General features: G+C 41.9%; 1 protein-coding gene and 1 long non-coding RNA gene across 2 annotated transcripts; both read right to left on the bottom strand.

Moving 5' to 3' along the window:
• Positions 1-1016: 1016 nt before the first annotated feature.
• LOC140999276 (uncharacterized) lies at positions 1017-5797 on the bottom strand. Its single transcript, XM_073469600.1, has 5 exons — positions 5335-5797; positions 3802-4137; positions 3230-3463; positions 2909-3009; positions 1017-2421 (listed from the first exon to the last, which is right to left on the bottom strand). The coding sequence occupies exons 1-5, from the start codon at positions 5402-5404 to the stop codon at positions 2296-2298; spliced, it is 867 nt and encodes a 288-aa protein (XP_073325701.1). The 5' UTR covers positions 5405-5797; the 3' UTR covers positions 1017-2295.
• Positions 5798-11360: 5563 nt separating this feature from the next.
• Positions 11361-14939, bottom strand: LOC140999196 (uncharacterized). The gene is made up of 2 exons (XR_012179483.1): positions 14761-14939; positions 11361-12046 (listed from the first exon to the last, which is right to left on the bottom strand). It is a non-coding gene; the product is annotated as an uncharacterized lncRNA (long non-coding RNA).
• Between the last annotated feature and the right edge of the window lie 1714 nt (positions 14940-16653).

Below are 16653 nucleotides of genomic sequence, written 5' to 3'. Positions count from 1 at the left end.
GGAATTAATCAGTTGTATTTATATAATTTAATTTATATTTTGACAGTTAATATCGTCAATATTATTATTATTATTATTATCGTTGTTATCATTATTATTATTATTATTATTATTATTATACTGAAGCAGTAAGACGGAATATGACTATAATCACCCCAGGCCTTATATATGTGTTTATGTGCATGCATGCATGTATGTGTGTGTATGTACCAAAGTGTGTGTGTGTATAGGTCTGTCTATGTATGTATATATGCGTGTGTATGTATATATTTATATATGTATTTTTTTCTCCCTCTCTCGCTGAAAAAAGAAAGACAATACTACTTTTAGTATAAAAAGTAAAATGTTCCCTGTCAGTGTTTTAACATCTGATGTTTGTGGATTGATATTACTGCTTCATGTCTTTAATGTTGAGCTCATTTTAACTCCTTTATACACTGTTGGCTCGTTTAATCTACAGCAGAGCATCATGTGTTTGTACTGTGGCCGTCCTGTGAGAACCACGCATCTGTAAAAAGGCAGAAAAACAGCCTGTTTTCAGCTGTGACGATGCATTTTGCAGCTAATCCAAGAGGGTTTTTAAAGAGTTCATTTAGTTTAAGAAGGAGATTTCTCTGAACACATGAAGGAACACTTCATCCTTCAGTTCATCACAAACATTCACCAGCAACACATCTGGAGATACGTGGTTTTCAGGTGCGTAATATGCAAAGTAACTAGTAAACACAGCTGATAGTATTTGCTTCTGAGATGTAGTGGAGTACAAGTATAAAGTAGCATGAAATACAAAGTATTTACAATACAATTACTATTTTGTACTCAAGTAAAGTACTAAAGAGGGCTGCAGATCACAGAGGCCGTTATGGAGGCGAATATGTTCATCAATGAACCCAGTTTAATAACTGAAGAAATGATTGAGCTCAACTCATTATGAAATGTTAACTCATCATCACGTTCATAAAAACATCAACTGGATATTATTTTCATTTCATAATAGACTTTAAAAAAACTCAGAGTTGTTCTGACATTTTCTCAAACCACACTTCTTTATTTAATTTCACACTTTTTATAAGGACACACTTTATTTCACTCTGTCATTTCTCACATTTCATTGACAGTGGTGTTGTCACCGCCCCCGTCATCCATCAGCCAATCACATGCGCCCGCCTCACTTCAACTAGCAAACTGAAGGAGTGCTAATTTAGCCAGTTAGCTCCTGTTAGCTGGAGCAACAACATCAGAGTCATTCTGAATCAACCAACTAGAGGCTGCTGCTGTAAATACACACAGATTGGCTCAACAGACTGAAAGGTGAGGTGCTGAATATCACTCTGAAATGAACAAAGACTTTTCATTTTAAAGATTCTTCAAACATTAAAGCTCATCTTTTTAATGTTTTCTTCACTGCACTTTCCTCCAGTCAGTTCTTATCTCATCTAACCTGCAGTCATTTATCTCATCACACAGTATATTATCTCATCACACAGTATATTATCTCATCACACAGTATATTATCTCATCACACAGTATATTATCTCGTCACACAGTATATTATCTCATCACACAGTATATTATCTCATCACACAGTATATTATCTCATCTATGTCAGAAAAGAGTGAATAAAGTCTGTTATAAGTTCCCACAGCCCAATGAGATCACTTCAAATGTCTTGTTATAATCGACCAACAGTCTGAAACACAAAGATATTAAGTTTATGATCATATATGAGAAGAAAACATCAAATCCTCACATTGAAGAAGCTTGAACCAGAGAATATTTGGTACGTTTAGTTGACAAATAACTGAAAGGATTAACTGATGATCAAAATAGTTCATGTGACTGATCAGTTCATCCACATGTTGCAGGTCTATTCTGACACATTACATGAGGACTTTGAGGAAAGACTCACACAAACTCAACATTAAAGGAGCATTCTGTAGTTTTGGTGAAGAAATGTTAATGAGCAGAGAAAGATCTTCATTGGCTGATTTTTTTTTCTGCCTAAACAAACTAAATAAACAAACTCTTTGTTTTCATGACTGAATAAACTGAATAAACAAACTGACCTTAAAGGACAACACAGTTTATACTGTTTTACTTTGTTTACATGTGGCGGACCCTGCCACCTCTCTAGCTTCAGACAGTGTTCTGGGACCTTATTCTCCTCTGAGAACAGCTTGTTTATTCACTGATGGAAAAGATAAATGTTTCTGAGTTTGTATTATTACCTCATTAATATTGTAAATATTAAAATTCTGAGTTTGAATTTCTTCTCCAAAACTACGTAGTGCCCCTTTAAAGCTCGCCCTTCTTCTTCTTCTTTGTCTCCTCCTCCTTGTGGAAGACCTTTCCATCCGACTGCTTCCTCCAGCTCAGTTTGACGTCTCCATCCACCCCCTGGTCCTTCAGCCTCTGTTTGAACTGATAAAACCTCCTCAGCATCATCACTCACATAGAGATATTACATTCTGCACTGTTCTTTATATTTTCCTCTATTTCAGGAGCGCTCTGCATCACATTTATATATTCACATGTTTTGTTCCCTAAGATGGCGTCGCCCTGTTGGCCTGCTGTCCTTTCTGACTTTCTCCTCCTCTTTCTTCTGTTGTAAAGGCTCTGGCTTTTCTAAAACTGATAGTAAAGTTTGTGCTGAGCGTCGACTCTTAACGAGTCACAGTTGTGCCTCAGTCAGGCCTGCAGAGTGGCACGACTACGCTCTTTAATCCTGCACATATGTACGTGCACAGCTTCCTACACAATGCTCAGGTCATGTCATGTTTATCTGTTTCCTACCTCTTCACACTGTTTCTTGTTCTGCTGAGTTTTCCCTCGGGGGATCAACAAAGTCTGATTTTATTTGAATTTGTTCTGTTTGTGTATAAAATTAGAAAGGTCCAACATGATTTACCTCCTTCAACATTTGTTCCAACACAGCAGGGTCGTTGAGATCCAGAGAGGAGTCCTTTCTCTCCAGACGCACTTTGATCACTTGCCTTGTAGTCGTAGGGACTGTGAAAAAAATATGTTCATATAAATATTGACTCATCAGTTTGAACAATGACAGGGAACATGTGGCTCTGTCCTCCATCTGTAGCAGGGCCGGCTCTCGCCATTTTGGTGCCCGAGGCAAGATTAGGAGTTGGATTTACGACTGCAGCTGAAGTAAAATATCTCATTATGTATGTAGTGTAGACAATGCCCACAGTAACATACAATTAACAGAACTCACCGGCGTCAGGCTGCGTGATGCTGGAGGTTGGTGGCGTGCTGGATGTGATGCTGGATGTGGTGCTGGATGTGGTGCTGGATGTGATGCTGAAGGTTGGTGGCGTGCTGGATGTTGGTGGCGTGCTGGATGTGATGCTGGATGTGGTGCTGGATGTGGTGCTGGATGTGGTGCTGGATGTGGTGCTGGATGTGGTGCTGGATGTGGTGCTGCTGCTGCTTGTTGTCTGAACTGCAGCTGTATTCAAACACACAGTCGTTCATACTGTTACACCACTGCATTAAGTCCATTGTGTCATTCTACAACTACAAAACATCTGTTCATATAAATATTGACTCATCAGTCTGAACAGTGACAGGGAACATGTGGCTCTGTCCTCCATCTGTGGCATCTGTTTGCTAACTTTACAGATAATTTCATGTCAATGATAAACATCAGGAGTGTTTACATTTTATTTTCTGTCCATAACTTTATGTTTTGTGTTGTTTTTGTTACATTATCATTGAGGACATTTGATGCTAAATTAAACCAAAATACAAATATAAATACAAGTTGAATAAAGAGTTAACACTCACGTGGGCTGTAGCAAACGAACGGTATCTTCCGGCCACAGAGATCGTTCCACCATTTTCCATCTCTGCCCAAGTGTGCCACCACACAAGCCCAATTCCCACCATGAGGTTCACCTTGATCCCAGTACCTAAATGAGGAGTTACTTCCATCTGACCACTTCCAGGAGTCTCTGAAAAGGCCGATCCAGGCTGTTTGTCCTGAAGGTATCACGTCCTTTACCTTCTGGTTCTCTGCTGTGTTCCTCACACTGGCCAGGTCTGTGTGGTGATCTCTGCAGTAGCTCTGGGCCTCAGTCCAGTTCATGAGAGTCCCAATGAGGACAAACGTCACATTCAGCCCTGAAAACCGAGCACAGTGCTGTGCAGAGGTACTATAACATACAGTTTACCATCCATGCCGTGTCTGTGGCAGTATTCACAGCATTATAAATCCACTGAATTAATGACTTTGTAAAATAAAAATGGAAGACATGATCATCTTAATAAATGTTACTGAGTATTTCTTCAGTCTCTCCCCATTAATAATCACATCCTTAAAATCTACATCTAATAGATTGACACATTATTTTTTCTACATGTGAATATTTCCTCAGATTTCTGAAACACAAACATACGGGCCCCTCTGAAGGGTCACCAGATACATCTGAGGGCTCGTCAGATGGTTGATGGGAGAGGAAAGAAAAGAAAAAAGTTCTGATGCACAAATCTGTCTTCAGTTTTTCTTTTCTTTAACTTTCCTCCAATATTTGCTTTCACATAAAACATTGGATCATCTGACTTCTTTGGACTTCACCATGTGAGAAGTTTAGTGGGGAAATGTTTCTTTGGTGGAACTAACAACACATGAACATGTGAAACATGACAAGAAGCTCCAGTAGACAGAGCTTTGTGTCAGAGGTCACCAGCAGAAAGAAACAACAAGGTTGGGAACTAGTTCAATATATAACAATGTGTTGTCTTTTATAAGCTTCTCATATGTTTTTTAATGTTTATATTCATCTGAACAGTAACAAGTAACTACAGCTGTTGAGTAAATGAAGTCAATTCAAAAATACATCATTTTCCCTCTGAGATCCAGTGGAGTTATAAAGTTACACAGTAAATAAAGTAGCGTAGTAATAGAGTACATGTACTCAGTTGCTTTCATGTGGGGTGTGGAGCCAGATCTGCCTTTTATTATCTGAAACAGCTAAATTGCGGCCACGTCTCCGTCTGAGTGACTCAGAGACTGCAGCATGTTTTTAAATCCAGCAGGATGGACTATTACAATGCTCTTCTATCTGCTCCACCCAAACAAGTCATTCATCACTGACAAGCTTCTTTTTCTCTTTCTCACCTGCATCGCTGTCAAATCATCAATATTAATTGCTGCCTTATTGGCTTGTAAGTCGTCTGTAAAGCTCTTTGAATTGTACTAACTTTGATGGAAGGTGCTGTAAATAAAGTTTGACTGACTGATCCTGTATCGGCCCAAATAATGAGGGAGAGCTCAAGAACCTGAACTGGTGTGTTTTAAACTTCACTGAATGTTCTCACCTCTGACATCCATGCAGACCGGCTGAAGGCGACTTTTACAATCAGAGTCGTACCATCGTCCACCAAACATCAGTGTGCAGTGCTCTCTACTGTTAATGTTGTCTGGTTCTCCAGTCCTCCACTGTCTGAACTCAGTCTCCCCGTCTTTGTAGAAACTGGTGTCTGACAGTGACCACCTCCAGCTGTTCACGTCATCATACAGCCCGATCCAGAAAAACTGAAAGCAATATTTTAATATATCTTTCTTTAGCCTCACATTTATTACACGGCAACACAATATACACTCAAAAGTTAATCTGAGGCTTCAGCAGTCTGAGTGACACAGATCCAGTTCATATCCTCCAAAGTGACAGGCTTTCTAATACAACATTCCCTCCTTTTGTTTCCATCCACTGCAGCTCAACAGGGACACTCAGTCTGGTGAAACACAACGAGGGAGTTTTATATTAAAAACACTTCACAGCCCGATTCTAAAAGAGTTGGGACGCTGTGTAGAATAAAGACACAATGCAAACATTTGCAAAGAACTGACTTCAGTCCTGCTGCTCCTGAGCTCATGTAGTAAAATCATTTATACAATCATGTGTTTGACGACCTCGCCCCATCCTTGCTTGTGAACGACTGAGCCTTTGGAGGACGCCCCTTTCATACCCGATTATGATACGATCACCTGTTACCGATGAACCTGTTCACCTGTGGAAGCTTCCAACACAACAACTTTCAGGCTTTTGTTGCCCCGTCACAATTTGTTTGAAACGCGTCGCTTCAGAATAGACATATATTTACACAAATCAGTGAAGCTGAACATGAAATAAATAAATTGTCTTTGTACTGTTTTAAATTGAGTTTATGTCAAAAAGGATCAGCAAATTATCACATTCCCCGATTCTGTTTAATTTGTATTTTACACAACGTCCCAACTTCTTTGGAATGAGCGTTGTATACATATATAGACATATGTAGACATATAGTCTATGAGTACATTTCATATTGTAAACAAATAAATATGAGGCATTTTCTAGAGGTAGAGGTAGGAGTAGTTTAGATTCAAGCTGCACCTTAATCAGACACCAGATTAAAGTGCTGCTTACAATGTCCTTCTGAGAAGTAGTGGAGTAGAAGTACAGAGTGGCAGTAAATGGAAATACTCAAGTACAAGTACAGTACCTCAAAATGTTACTTCAAAATGTATCTACTGACTTTACACCAATGTGGAAGTGCAAAACTTTCAACCTGCGTGTCATTTACATGTTTGTCAAAAATGGCTTTGAGATTAAAGAAAGACATCAGTGAACTCACAGTTTTGAACACATGGTTTTTATCTGCCGTGTCGTTCAGGATCCTCACGTCCTCCATGTTGTCTATAGTTGCCAGGTCAGTGTATTTCTCTCTGCAGTACCTCTGAGCTTCAGTCATGTTCTTCAGGTCAGAAACAAAATGGTACTGACGGTGAACATGTGATGAGACAGCGCTCAGCCCTGTAGGAACAACAGAACAACAACGTGAGATTGTTGAAACATCACATTTCTGTGTGTTCAGGTGCACTCTCTGAACTTATTCATATCCACACACCATCCCGCACTCTCCGACCCTCTTCTACCATCCAGCGCTTTGCCCCATCTGCCAACCCAACCACCACGGGGTCAAGAGCTTTCAGCCCATCTGCCTCCAGCCTTTGAACTCTCTCCCACCAGACATTCACACTTCTGACACTATATATATGTATTATTGTACTACTGTATTATTGCACTATGTAATTGCATTTCATATTTATTTATTTAACTTCCACACCAATGTTACCTGATTATATTGTCTGATGTACTGTTGTTATGTTATGTGTGTTTTGTAAGGTGTCCTTGAGTGCTATGAAAGGCACCTTTAAATAAAATGCATTATTATTATTATTATTATTATTATTACATTTAAAGTACATTTAATTGTTTTTTAGATCAACATTTTACATTAAAATCACGATAAACCTAAAAACAGAACACAACAATACATCATTATATATTAAACCAGGCGTTCCCAACTCTTTGGGCTCGTGACGTCTTTTAAAAAAAACTTCTGTGCTTCAGTTGTTAAAGAGTCTTTTACCTTCTAAACTTCTCCCATCGTTTCATTTATACAACAAATTATCAAATACTTCACAACAAATCCACTCCTCTCCCACTAAAAAATATAAACACTATACATGAAATATATATATGTATATGTATAATCACTACTTGCCTGATGCAGCCAAGATGAGCAGCAGAACTACGTCCATCTTCACTGGCTCTCTGTTCATTCTGATGTGAGCATTCAGACTCGCATCTGTTGAAATAGCTTAAACAGCTCACAGCGCCTCAGAATCATTTGACGTCATGTGAACAACTATTTGCATTTCATGAAAAGAACACGTCTATTCTGCAGGTATTTTTCCAGGAAATGATTTGTTTAAAGGGAGACATGGGAAAAAACAGGAGTGTTGGCAGATCCGTCAAAAAAAACAACCCCTCAGTTGTTGTTGTCACGAAACATGTTTGTCACGCACCTTGAAGTCCGGCCTGAGGACTTTGGGGGCTGTAGCCTCGTCAGTGCTACCGGGGGTCATCTCGACAGGAATTATGCGCACAGCTCTTGATTCAAGCTCCAGTTTATTAGCTTGCACACTCAACACAAAGTACAACCACGAAAAGGGTCCATCTACTGATGTCAATGATATTGACTCTGACTTTGACATCTTTTATCTGTCATTTTCAGATGCCTCCAAATACTGCAACCCCCATGAGCCTCAGCTGCGGTTGCCATAGTGAAGAATCCAGTTGTGAACACTCGCCTATAAAGCATTGAGACTGTGACCGTGTTAGCATGGTGACAGTAGCATTTAGCTCAAAGCACTGCTGCTTATTTACAGCCTCTCGTACGCACTCACAATCATTTGAAAGACAACGACTCTTCATTCTGTAGCAGCATAACAATGGTACCTATGATAATCATGGGAATTAAAGGAAGACTGCAAAATATTTCTGGAGACAAAACTTTAGTTTTTTTTTAAAGGACGAAGCAAAAAAAAACTTTCAAGTAAACGGACGCAGTAATTCCATATTGAAGCTCGTCCTCTTCTGGACGGGTCTTCTTCTTCTCTGTCTCCTCCTCCTTGTGGAAGACCTTCCATCTGACTGCTTCCTCCAGCTCAGTCTGATGCCTTCACTGACCCCCTGGTCCTTCAGCCTCTGTTTGAGCTGAGATACAAAACATTCACTGTCCTTAATATCTCCAAAAGGCGCTTGTTGAGTTACGCCCTGCGTTCTGTGTTAAAATAAGCCTCAATTTACATTTGAATACAGCGTGAATGAAAAGTTACCACTGTAGCAAATGAACGCTCTCTTCAGGTGACAGTTCCAGTCCTCCCATTCTCCAGCGTTGGTAAAGTTCGCCGCCACACAAATCTCCTTCCCACGTCTGTTATTAGGTTCCCTTGGTGTCTGTCTCCAGAACCGAAATGAGGAGTTACGTCCATCCGACCACTTCCAGGAGTCTCTGAAAAGGCCGATCCAGAAGTGTTTTTATCTGGGTACCAACTCCTTTATGGAGGACAGGCACCGCCACAATCAAAAACAAATAAATGAGTAAAGAAATCTACTGGTTTATGTCTGTGTTTTCTTTTTACATTTCTTTATGTGTTTCTGATTTGTTACATGCATGAGGTGGCTGTGATTCAGAGCCATTCACAGCACAGCAGGGCAGGACCAGGCGGGACAGTCTCAGGCTCACCGGGTTGATTTACAGACGCCCCGACCAGGATTCTGATCTGAATCATATTTTGGAGGCCGCTAACTACTTCTAACTGCAACTTTAGCTACCATTAGCTAGTTAGCCGTGTATTCAGCTGTGTTGATCCCTGAGGGGAGAAGAAACAGCAGCTCTCAATCCTTCATTTCTTCTATCAGGCTACTAAACGCAGCCAGTCGTCTCTGAAATGACATTATTTCAGACTGATCATTGATATGAGCCTCAACAAAATGTGTTTATGTATCGTTGTCTGTTATTGACCTGTCAGTCCAAAGCTCCTGTACCAGAGGTGTAAACAAGCTGTTGCCGGCCTGGCTCCGCTCTGTTGGACCTGACAGTCAGCCCGGTGTGGCAGGGATTTGCATATCCAACTCTTCCTCCTCTCAGTGCTATGGAAAAACAGATCCTAAAAAAAGCTCCACTAGTTCAGTGGAAAACTTGTTTAATTTCCAATGAAATGAAATAGAGAGAGGGGAGGGTGTGAGCTGGGCCAGAGTGCAGCAGCAGGAAAAGAGGGCAGGTAGCAGCGACTTCAATGTGCAGTGGAGCCTCAGTTGTGGGTAAATAAAGCTGCAGCTTCTCAAGACCGAGCTGAAGTCTCCCACGAGCAGCTTCATTACTGCTGGTGAAAGCAAAGGAGTCGAGCACAAACAACTTTGGCCCGGGAGGAAAACACACATCTCCTCTGTTTCCTGACTTCGGTGTGGACACAGAGCAGGAAGAAACAAACGCACAAAGATTTAGTGAGAAGCTACAAAACCACTGAGAAAAACAAAACCAACTAAAAAGGCCTTTCTCTAAGGTTTCCTGCTCAGACATGAGTTGAGTCTCGCAACACAGGCTTGTTTGAGGGGGAGATGGGGGGTGGTCACGGGTCGGCGCAGCCCGCTTGGAGGTGGGCCGGCACACTGCGGCCCTACCAGGCGTGGTTAAACTGGTAATGCAAATCGGCGCTGCATGGATCGACTCAGCAACGCCCAAAGTGACAGTGGAAAAACCCCACAGCGCCCGGAGCTCCGAGTCAGAGCACAGTCACCTGAGAGGAGCTGAACGGCTAACTGAGCTACTGCTAACTACTGTTAGCTGAGCAACAGTTAACGCTGTCAGTCAGGAAACTGTCAGTCTCAGAGTCACTTTCTCTGTGAAATATGAGTCAGTGGATAAAGTTGTATGTTATACAGTCATCAGTGAGGCCTCGCCCCCCCGACACACTCAGCTCTGTGCCGGCTACGGTTTTTTCCAGCCTCATTTGCTTCTCATTTGTGAACAGTTATGTCATCAAATTCAGTGCCTGACATCAGTATTATTCAAGCTACCGTAGCCGTCATGAGACCCGCGTGAGTGCCGAGCTGGTTTTTAAACAACAGACACGAACTATACTGAGGCTTCATCTTCTAGAGACCCCCAGTGAGCGTGACAGCCGTCAGCACGTCACCGTCACACAGAAAACACAGAATAAATACGTTAGTGGAAATAAACAGAGGCTAAAGCACAAAGGGGAAAGAATAAAGACATTAACACAGAAATACATTTAAAAATGAACAAATTAATAATAACATGGAAAAGTTGATAAATGTGTGAATTAACTGTAAAGGTAAATACACACAGGAGCAAATTAAATAACAGAAACATTAATTTACGCCTACATTTATCTATTTATGTTTGATTTTTGCAGTGTCGGTCCCTCGATACGTCCTTTACCTTCTGGTTGTCTGCCGTGTTCCTCACACTGGCCAGGTCTGTGTGGTGCTGTCTGCAGTAGCTCTGGGCCTCAGTCCAGTTCATGTTTTCTTTGGTGAGGACAAACGTCACCTTCAGCCCTGAAAACAGACGTGCAGAGGTACAAACCCTGACCTACAGTCAGCCACCCATGCTGTGTCTGTGGCAGCATCCACGGCGCTATAAATCCCCAGAGATGTAAGGAAGTACGCCAATAAAATATCAAAATCTAAGTTACAATGTGAAATCACTATGGAGCTGTCTGTCACCACATTCGTCCACAAATGCACATCAGAGATATTTCGCCTCCTGTTCTTGACCCGCTTCGGACCGAGACAGTCACAGGGGATAAACCCGTTAATCGTCGAGGTGTGTGTGTCATCAGAGTCTATAATTCGCTTCATGGCCCTGATTATCATATCGAAGTGAAGGCAGATGTAGCACCGGTATCACACCACTTACTGCGCCACTGGACCAGTTCTAGGTTCTACGGAGTGGGGAGCAAAAATAATTACACCAGAGACCGTTGCTTTAAATACAAAAGGCCGGCAATTTACTGAATGCAAAACACACAAATAAAATACAGCACACAAAACAAAACAAAATACTCTGCAGGTTCTTAATATTGAGGTAAATATAATAAATGAAAAGGTATTTCGCTCTTTCTTTTTGTTCTTTAATTCACCTAAGTCACTTTAGTCAAGCTAATCTAAGTTAAGTTAGACCAGTCTCTCTTCTCCAAGGTTACACCTATTTTGGAATTCCTATTTTTCTTCCTGAATTAACTCTTTTCCGTCTCTTTTACAGGTAAGAGAATACCTTCAATTACACAATCACATCAAAGTGGACCACAGTCATTTCAAATCACATTCAAAAATATGAACTCAATATGCAAATAAAAGTATGACACCTTCAATTCAAGTTCAAGTCAAAATATGAGCTCAAGTGTTCGGTTCGATGAAAAGTTTCAGTTCGATTCAGTCCAAAAATAATAATTCAATCAGTTCTCAGTTCAGTTCAAAACTAACTCTTATACTCCTACCACTCTGGCAGCGAGTCACCATGCAGAAGATTTCCTCACTGATGCGATGGAGAAGGTGAGATGACGGTCTGGGTCTAGCTCGCCATCTTGAATCCCGTCTGTGCATGTGCACGCCAGCACAGTGCAGAACAATCCTCGCTCCGACCGAGCATCAAACCAAGCAAAAAACCTGACCTGTGTAACAGGACATGAACACAATAAATCTCTTTTTAAATCCTCAAATTACACAAACAAATATTTCACGGTCTCTGAGTTGTAACGTTACTGCTACGGTGCTTTTTCATCTCAAAATGGTGGCGGAGCGTAGTCTCTTTTAACTCACGGCTCCGTCTCCCACACAACTACTGCACATATCTTTCATTTACACAGCGTATACACTTTTAAAACATTCACAGTTCATATACGGGGCTCCATTTGTGCCAAACATATGTCGCCATGCGCACTGTCTGTGTCTACTGAGCATGTGAGAAGACATTTGTCTATGTCTATATATATATATATATATATATATATATATATATATATATATATATATATATATATATATATATATATATATATATATATATATATATACATATATATATATATATATAAACGTTGAACTGTGCTTGTGTCATTTGACTTTGTCATTACATCGTGTCGTCATGATGTGTCATTTGACAAAGTGTTGTTATGATGAGTGTTGTGATGTGTTGTTTGACAGTGTCTTTACGTCGTTACTACGTGTCGTTACTACGTGTCGTTACTACGTGACTACGTGTCGTCTTGATGCCTCGTCTGACGACGTCGTTATGCCTGGCTGCTACTCAGTAAACTTTGAAGTTCAGTGGACACTCCTTAATGCAACAAGCCACAAACCGTGTTTATTGCCAGAATTGGGACTTTTCTTGGAGGGCATTGTTGCAATGGACACTGGTGACAGTTGGCCCTGTGTTTCCAGTGTAATTTTGTGTGAAACTTCTATATTTTGACTTTTATTCAGATTGTTCTTGTTAGTAGGCTGTGATGCATGAAAAATAAATTAGTGTTAGGGGACAGTACTGAAGTGGTACAGCTCTGCTGGAGGTTCCCTCCGCCGACCACGAAGGCTGAGCCGGGGAAGAGGCGCCCGGTGCCACCGCGGCAGCAGCCAGGCATAACGACGTTGTCAGACGACGCATCAAGACGACACGTAGTAACGACACGTAGTAACGACACGTAGTAACGACACGTAGTAACAACACGTAGTAACAACACGTAGTAACGACACGTAGTAACGACACGTAGTAACGACACGTAGTAACGACACGTAGTAACGACACGTAGTAACAACACGTAGTAACGACACGTAGTAACGACACGTAGTAACGACACGTAGTAACAACACGTAGTAACAACACGTAGTAACGACACGTAGTAACGACGTTGTCAAATGACGCATGAAGACAACACGTAGTAACGACACGTAGTAACAACACGTAGTAATGACACGTAGTAACGACATATAGTAACGACGTTGTCAAATGACGCATGAAGACAACACGTAGTAACGACACGTAGTAACGACACGTAGTAACAACACGTAGTAACGACACGTAGTAATGACACGTAGTAACGACACGTAGTAACGACGTTGTCAAATGACGCATGAAGACAACACGTAGTAACGACACGTAGTAACAACACGTAGTAACGACACATAGTAACGACGTTGTCAAATGACGCATGAAGACAACACGTAGTAACGACACGTAGTAACAACACGTAGTAATGACACGTAGTAACGACACGTAGTAAGGACACGTAGTAACGACACGTAGTAACGACACGTAGTAACAACACGTAGTAACGACACGTAGTAACGACACGTAGTAACGACGTTGTCAAATGACGCATGAAGACAACACGTAGTAACAACACGTAGTAACGACACGTAGTAACGACACGTAGTAACGACACGTAGTAACGACACGTAGTAACGACACGTAGTAACGACACGTAGTAACGACACGTAGTAACGACACATAGTAACGACACATAGTAACGGCGTTGTCAAATGACGCATGAAGACAACACGTAGTAACGACACGTAGTAACAACACGTAGTAATGACACGTAGTAACGACACGTAGTAAGGACACGTAGTAACGACACGTAGTAACGACACGTAGTAACAACACGTAGTAACGACACGTAGTAACGACACGTAGTAACGACACGTAGTAACGACACGTAGTAACGACACGTAGTAACGACGTTGTCAAATGACGCATGAAGACAACACGTAGTAACGACACGTAGTAACGACACGTAGTAATGACACGTAGTAACGACACGTAGTAACAACACGTAGTAACGACACGTAGTAACGACACGTAGTAACGACACGTAGTAATGACACGTAGTAACGACATATAGTAACGACGCACAGTAACGACGTTGTCAAATGACGCATGAAGACAACACGTAGTAACGACACGTAGTAACGACGCATAGTAACGACGCATAGCAACGACGTCAAGACGACACGCCATAACACACATCATAATGACTGTCAAACAACACATCACAACACACATCATAGCAACACTTTGTCAAATGACACATCATGACGACACGATGTAATGACAAAGTCAAATGACACAAGCACAGTTCAACGTTTATATATATATATATTATAGACAGACAAATGTCTTCTCACATGCTCAGCAGACACAGACAGCGCGCATGGCGACATATTTTTGGCACAAATGGAGCCCCGTATTCATAAACCCAAAATATTAACTGGTTAACAGTTTATGGCGGAGCATCTCCCTGTAAACAGCTACGTTTTTAGCGTTAGCTCCCCGCCAGAGAAAAAAAAGTACAACACGGTAAATATGCAAGAAAATAAACACAAAACTCACCAAAACCGGCGTGGCTTAGTTTTCATAAAGTCCCCGTCAGTTCCCGACCAGGTAAGTTATGTTTTTCAACTGCAAAATCAACTTTTTCACTCTTTTCTCTGCTTATTAACCACCGCTCGTTCCCTCCATTTCTCCTCCGCCCGCTCCCTCAGGTGTCTGCTGCCGCGTCACTGAGGTGTGCGTCCAGCGTCACTGAGGTGTGCGTCCAGCGTCACTGAGGTGTGCGTCCAGCGTCACTGAGGTGTGCGTCCAGCGTCACTGAGGTGTGCGTCCAGCGTCACTCGTCCCTTAAAGGGGCAGCGACATGAATTTTCTGTCAACATCCTTTTAATCCGCAACATTAAATTATTGTTGTATTAACATTTTTAATTAACTCTGATGAATTAATTTACATTAAATGAATCATTTTTAACTTTTAGACTTATTTATGCAGCTTTTAAACTATTTTTTCTTATTTATGTCATATTTCAACATGGGTTACACAGACTTAACACCGAACTGCTTTAAATCACATTCATGTAACCGAAGATGAAGAGGCAGAGAGGTCAAACACCAAACTGGTACATTTGCAACTTCACTACTTCACATCCTCACCTCTGACATCCATGCAGACCGCCTTAAAAGCTTTGTGACACCTTAAAAGCTTTGTGAAATGTTGAGTAAACGATGTGTGATGACCATGACAAGGTTCTCAGTGATGGTAACTGTTCAGCTGCTCCACCCCAGCTCCACTGATGTGGACAGCAGTGTGAGTCTTTGCCTCCTTCTTTCTAAAATCAACAGTGACCTCGATGGTTTCCTGACGTTGAGCAGTAGATCGTTCTCTGTGCACCGCTCTGCAGGATTGTTGATTTCCTCCCGACACGAACTCTCATCGTTGTTTCTACTGCGGCCGACGATGTAAAGTTCAGAAGTCAAGTCATTTCATGGGTTGGAGTTAATTTGCTAGGAATGTATTTGCAGTGTGTGCACAGGAAACCATCTACATGTTTGTGTTTGCACAGTTATTTACATGTTAGAATATTTGCATTTGCAGACTTGCAGGCAGTAACGGTGACCTGTTGAATCTGCCTCTCTGGTTCTGCCGGCTCCTCATCGGATGGTTCTGTGTCATGTGGGTGTGAGAGAGGAAGTGAACATGAAAGCACTGCTCCAGAAGCGGTCCGTCTCCATCCTGCTGTCTCTCGTTCGTACAGACTAGTCCGGTCACCACAGACGAACCCTCATGTCACGGTGGTGTCGTCCACATACGTCACAACAGAGTCCTCCTGATGTCTGGGAGTGCAGTCATGGGTGTACAGTGTGTTGTGGTTCTGACAGTGGCCCGTCTCCTGGAGGCGGAGTAGACTTCACAGCCGAGTCTTTGCTGAGGAGGTCAAAGCGAGCAGAACCTGAGTTCAGCTCATCCGGCAGCGTGGCCTCACACATGATCTGCCACATATCTTTAGTGCTGTTGGTGTTGAGGTCCCTCTCCAGCCTCTGCTGATGTCTCCTCTTTGCCTCCTCGCTGCCAGCTCCCAGTCTCGCTCTGGCAGTGATGTGTGCTTCCTTGTCACCTGACCGAAAGGTAGCTTTATCGTCTCTGGACAGAGCCCTCACCTCTCCGTCCGTCCAGGACTTCTGGTTGGGGGAACGATCTTACTGTGTTTGTGATCGCCACATCATCAACACATTTGCTGATATATGATGTCACTGAGTGATGTTGTTACCCTGAGTGGCAGCTTCTCTGAACATTTCCCAGTCTGTACACTTAAAACAGTCCTGTACGGCTGCTGCGGCTTCATCTGTCCACACTTTAACAGTTTTTGATGATGGTTTGACCCTTTTGATCAGCTGGAAGAAAGTAGGCAGATGAAGCAGGGAAATATGATGACACTGTCCGTCCTCCTCAGC

The sequence above is a fragment of the Pagrus major genome, chromosome 7, assembly GCF_040436345.1.
Source record: "Pagrus major chromosome 7, Pma_NU_1.0".
Classification (NCBI taxonomy): domain Eukaryota; kingdom Metazoa; phylum Chordata; class Actinopteri; order Spariformes; family Sparidae; genus Pagrus; species Pagrus major.
Note: the sequence above shows the minus strand (reverse complement) of the source record. Positions and strands in the feature narration are given on the sequence as shown.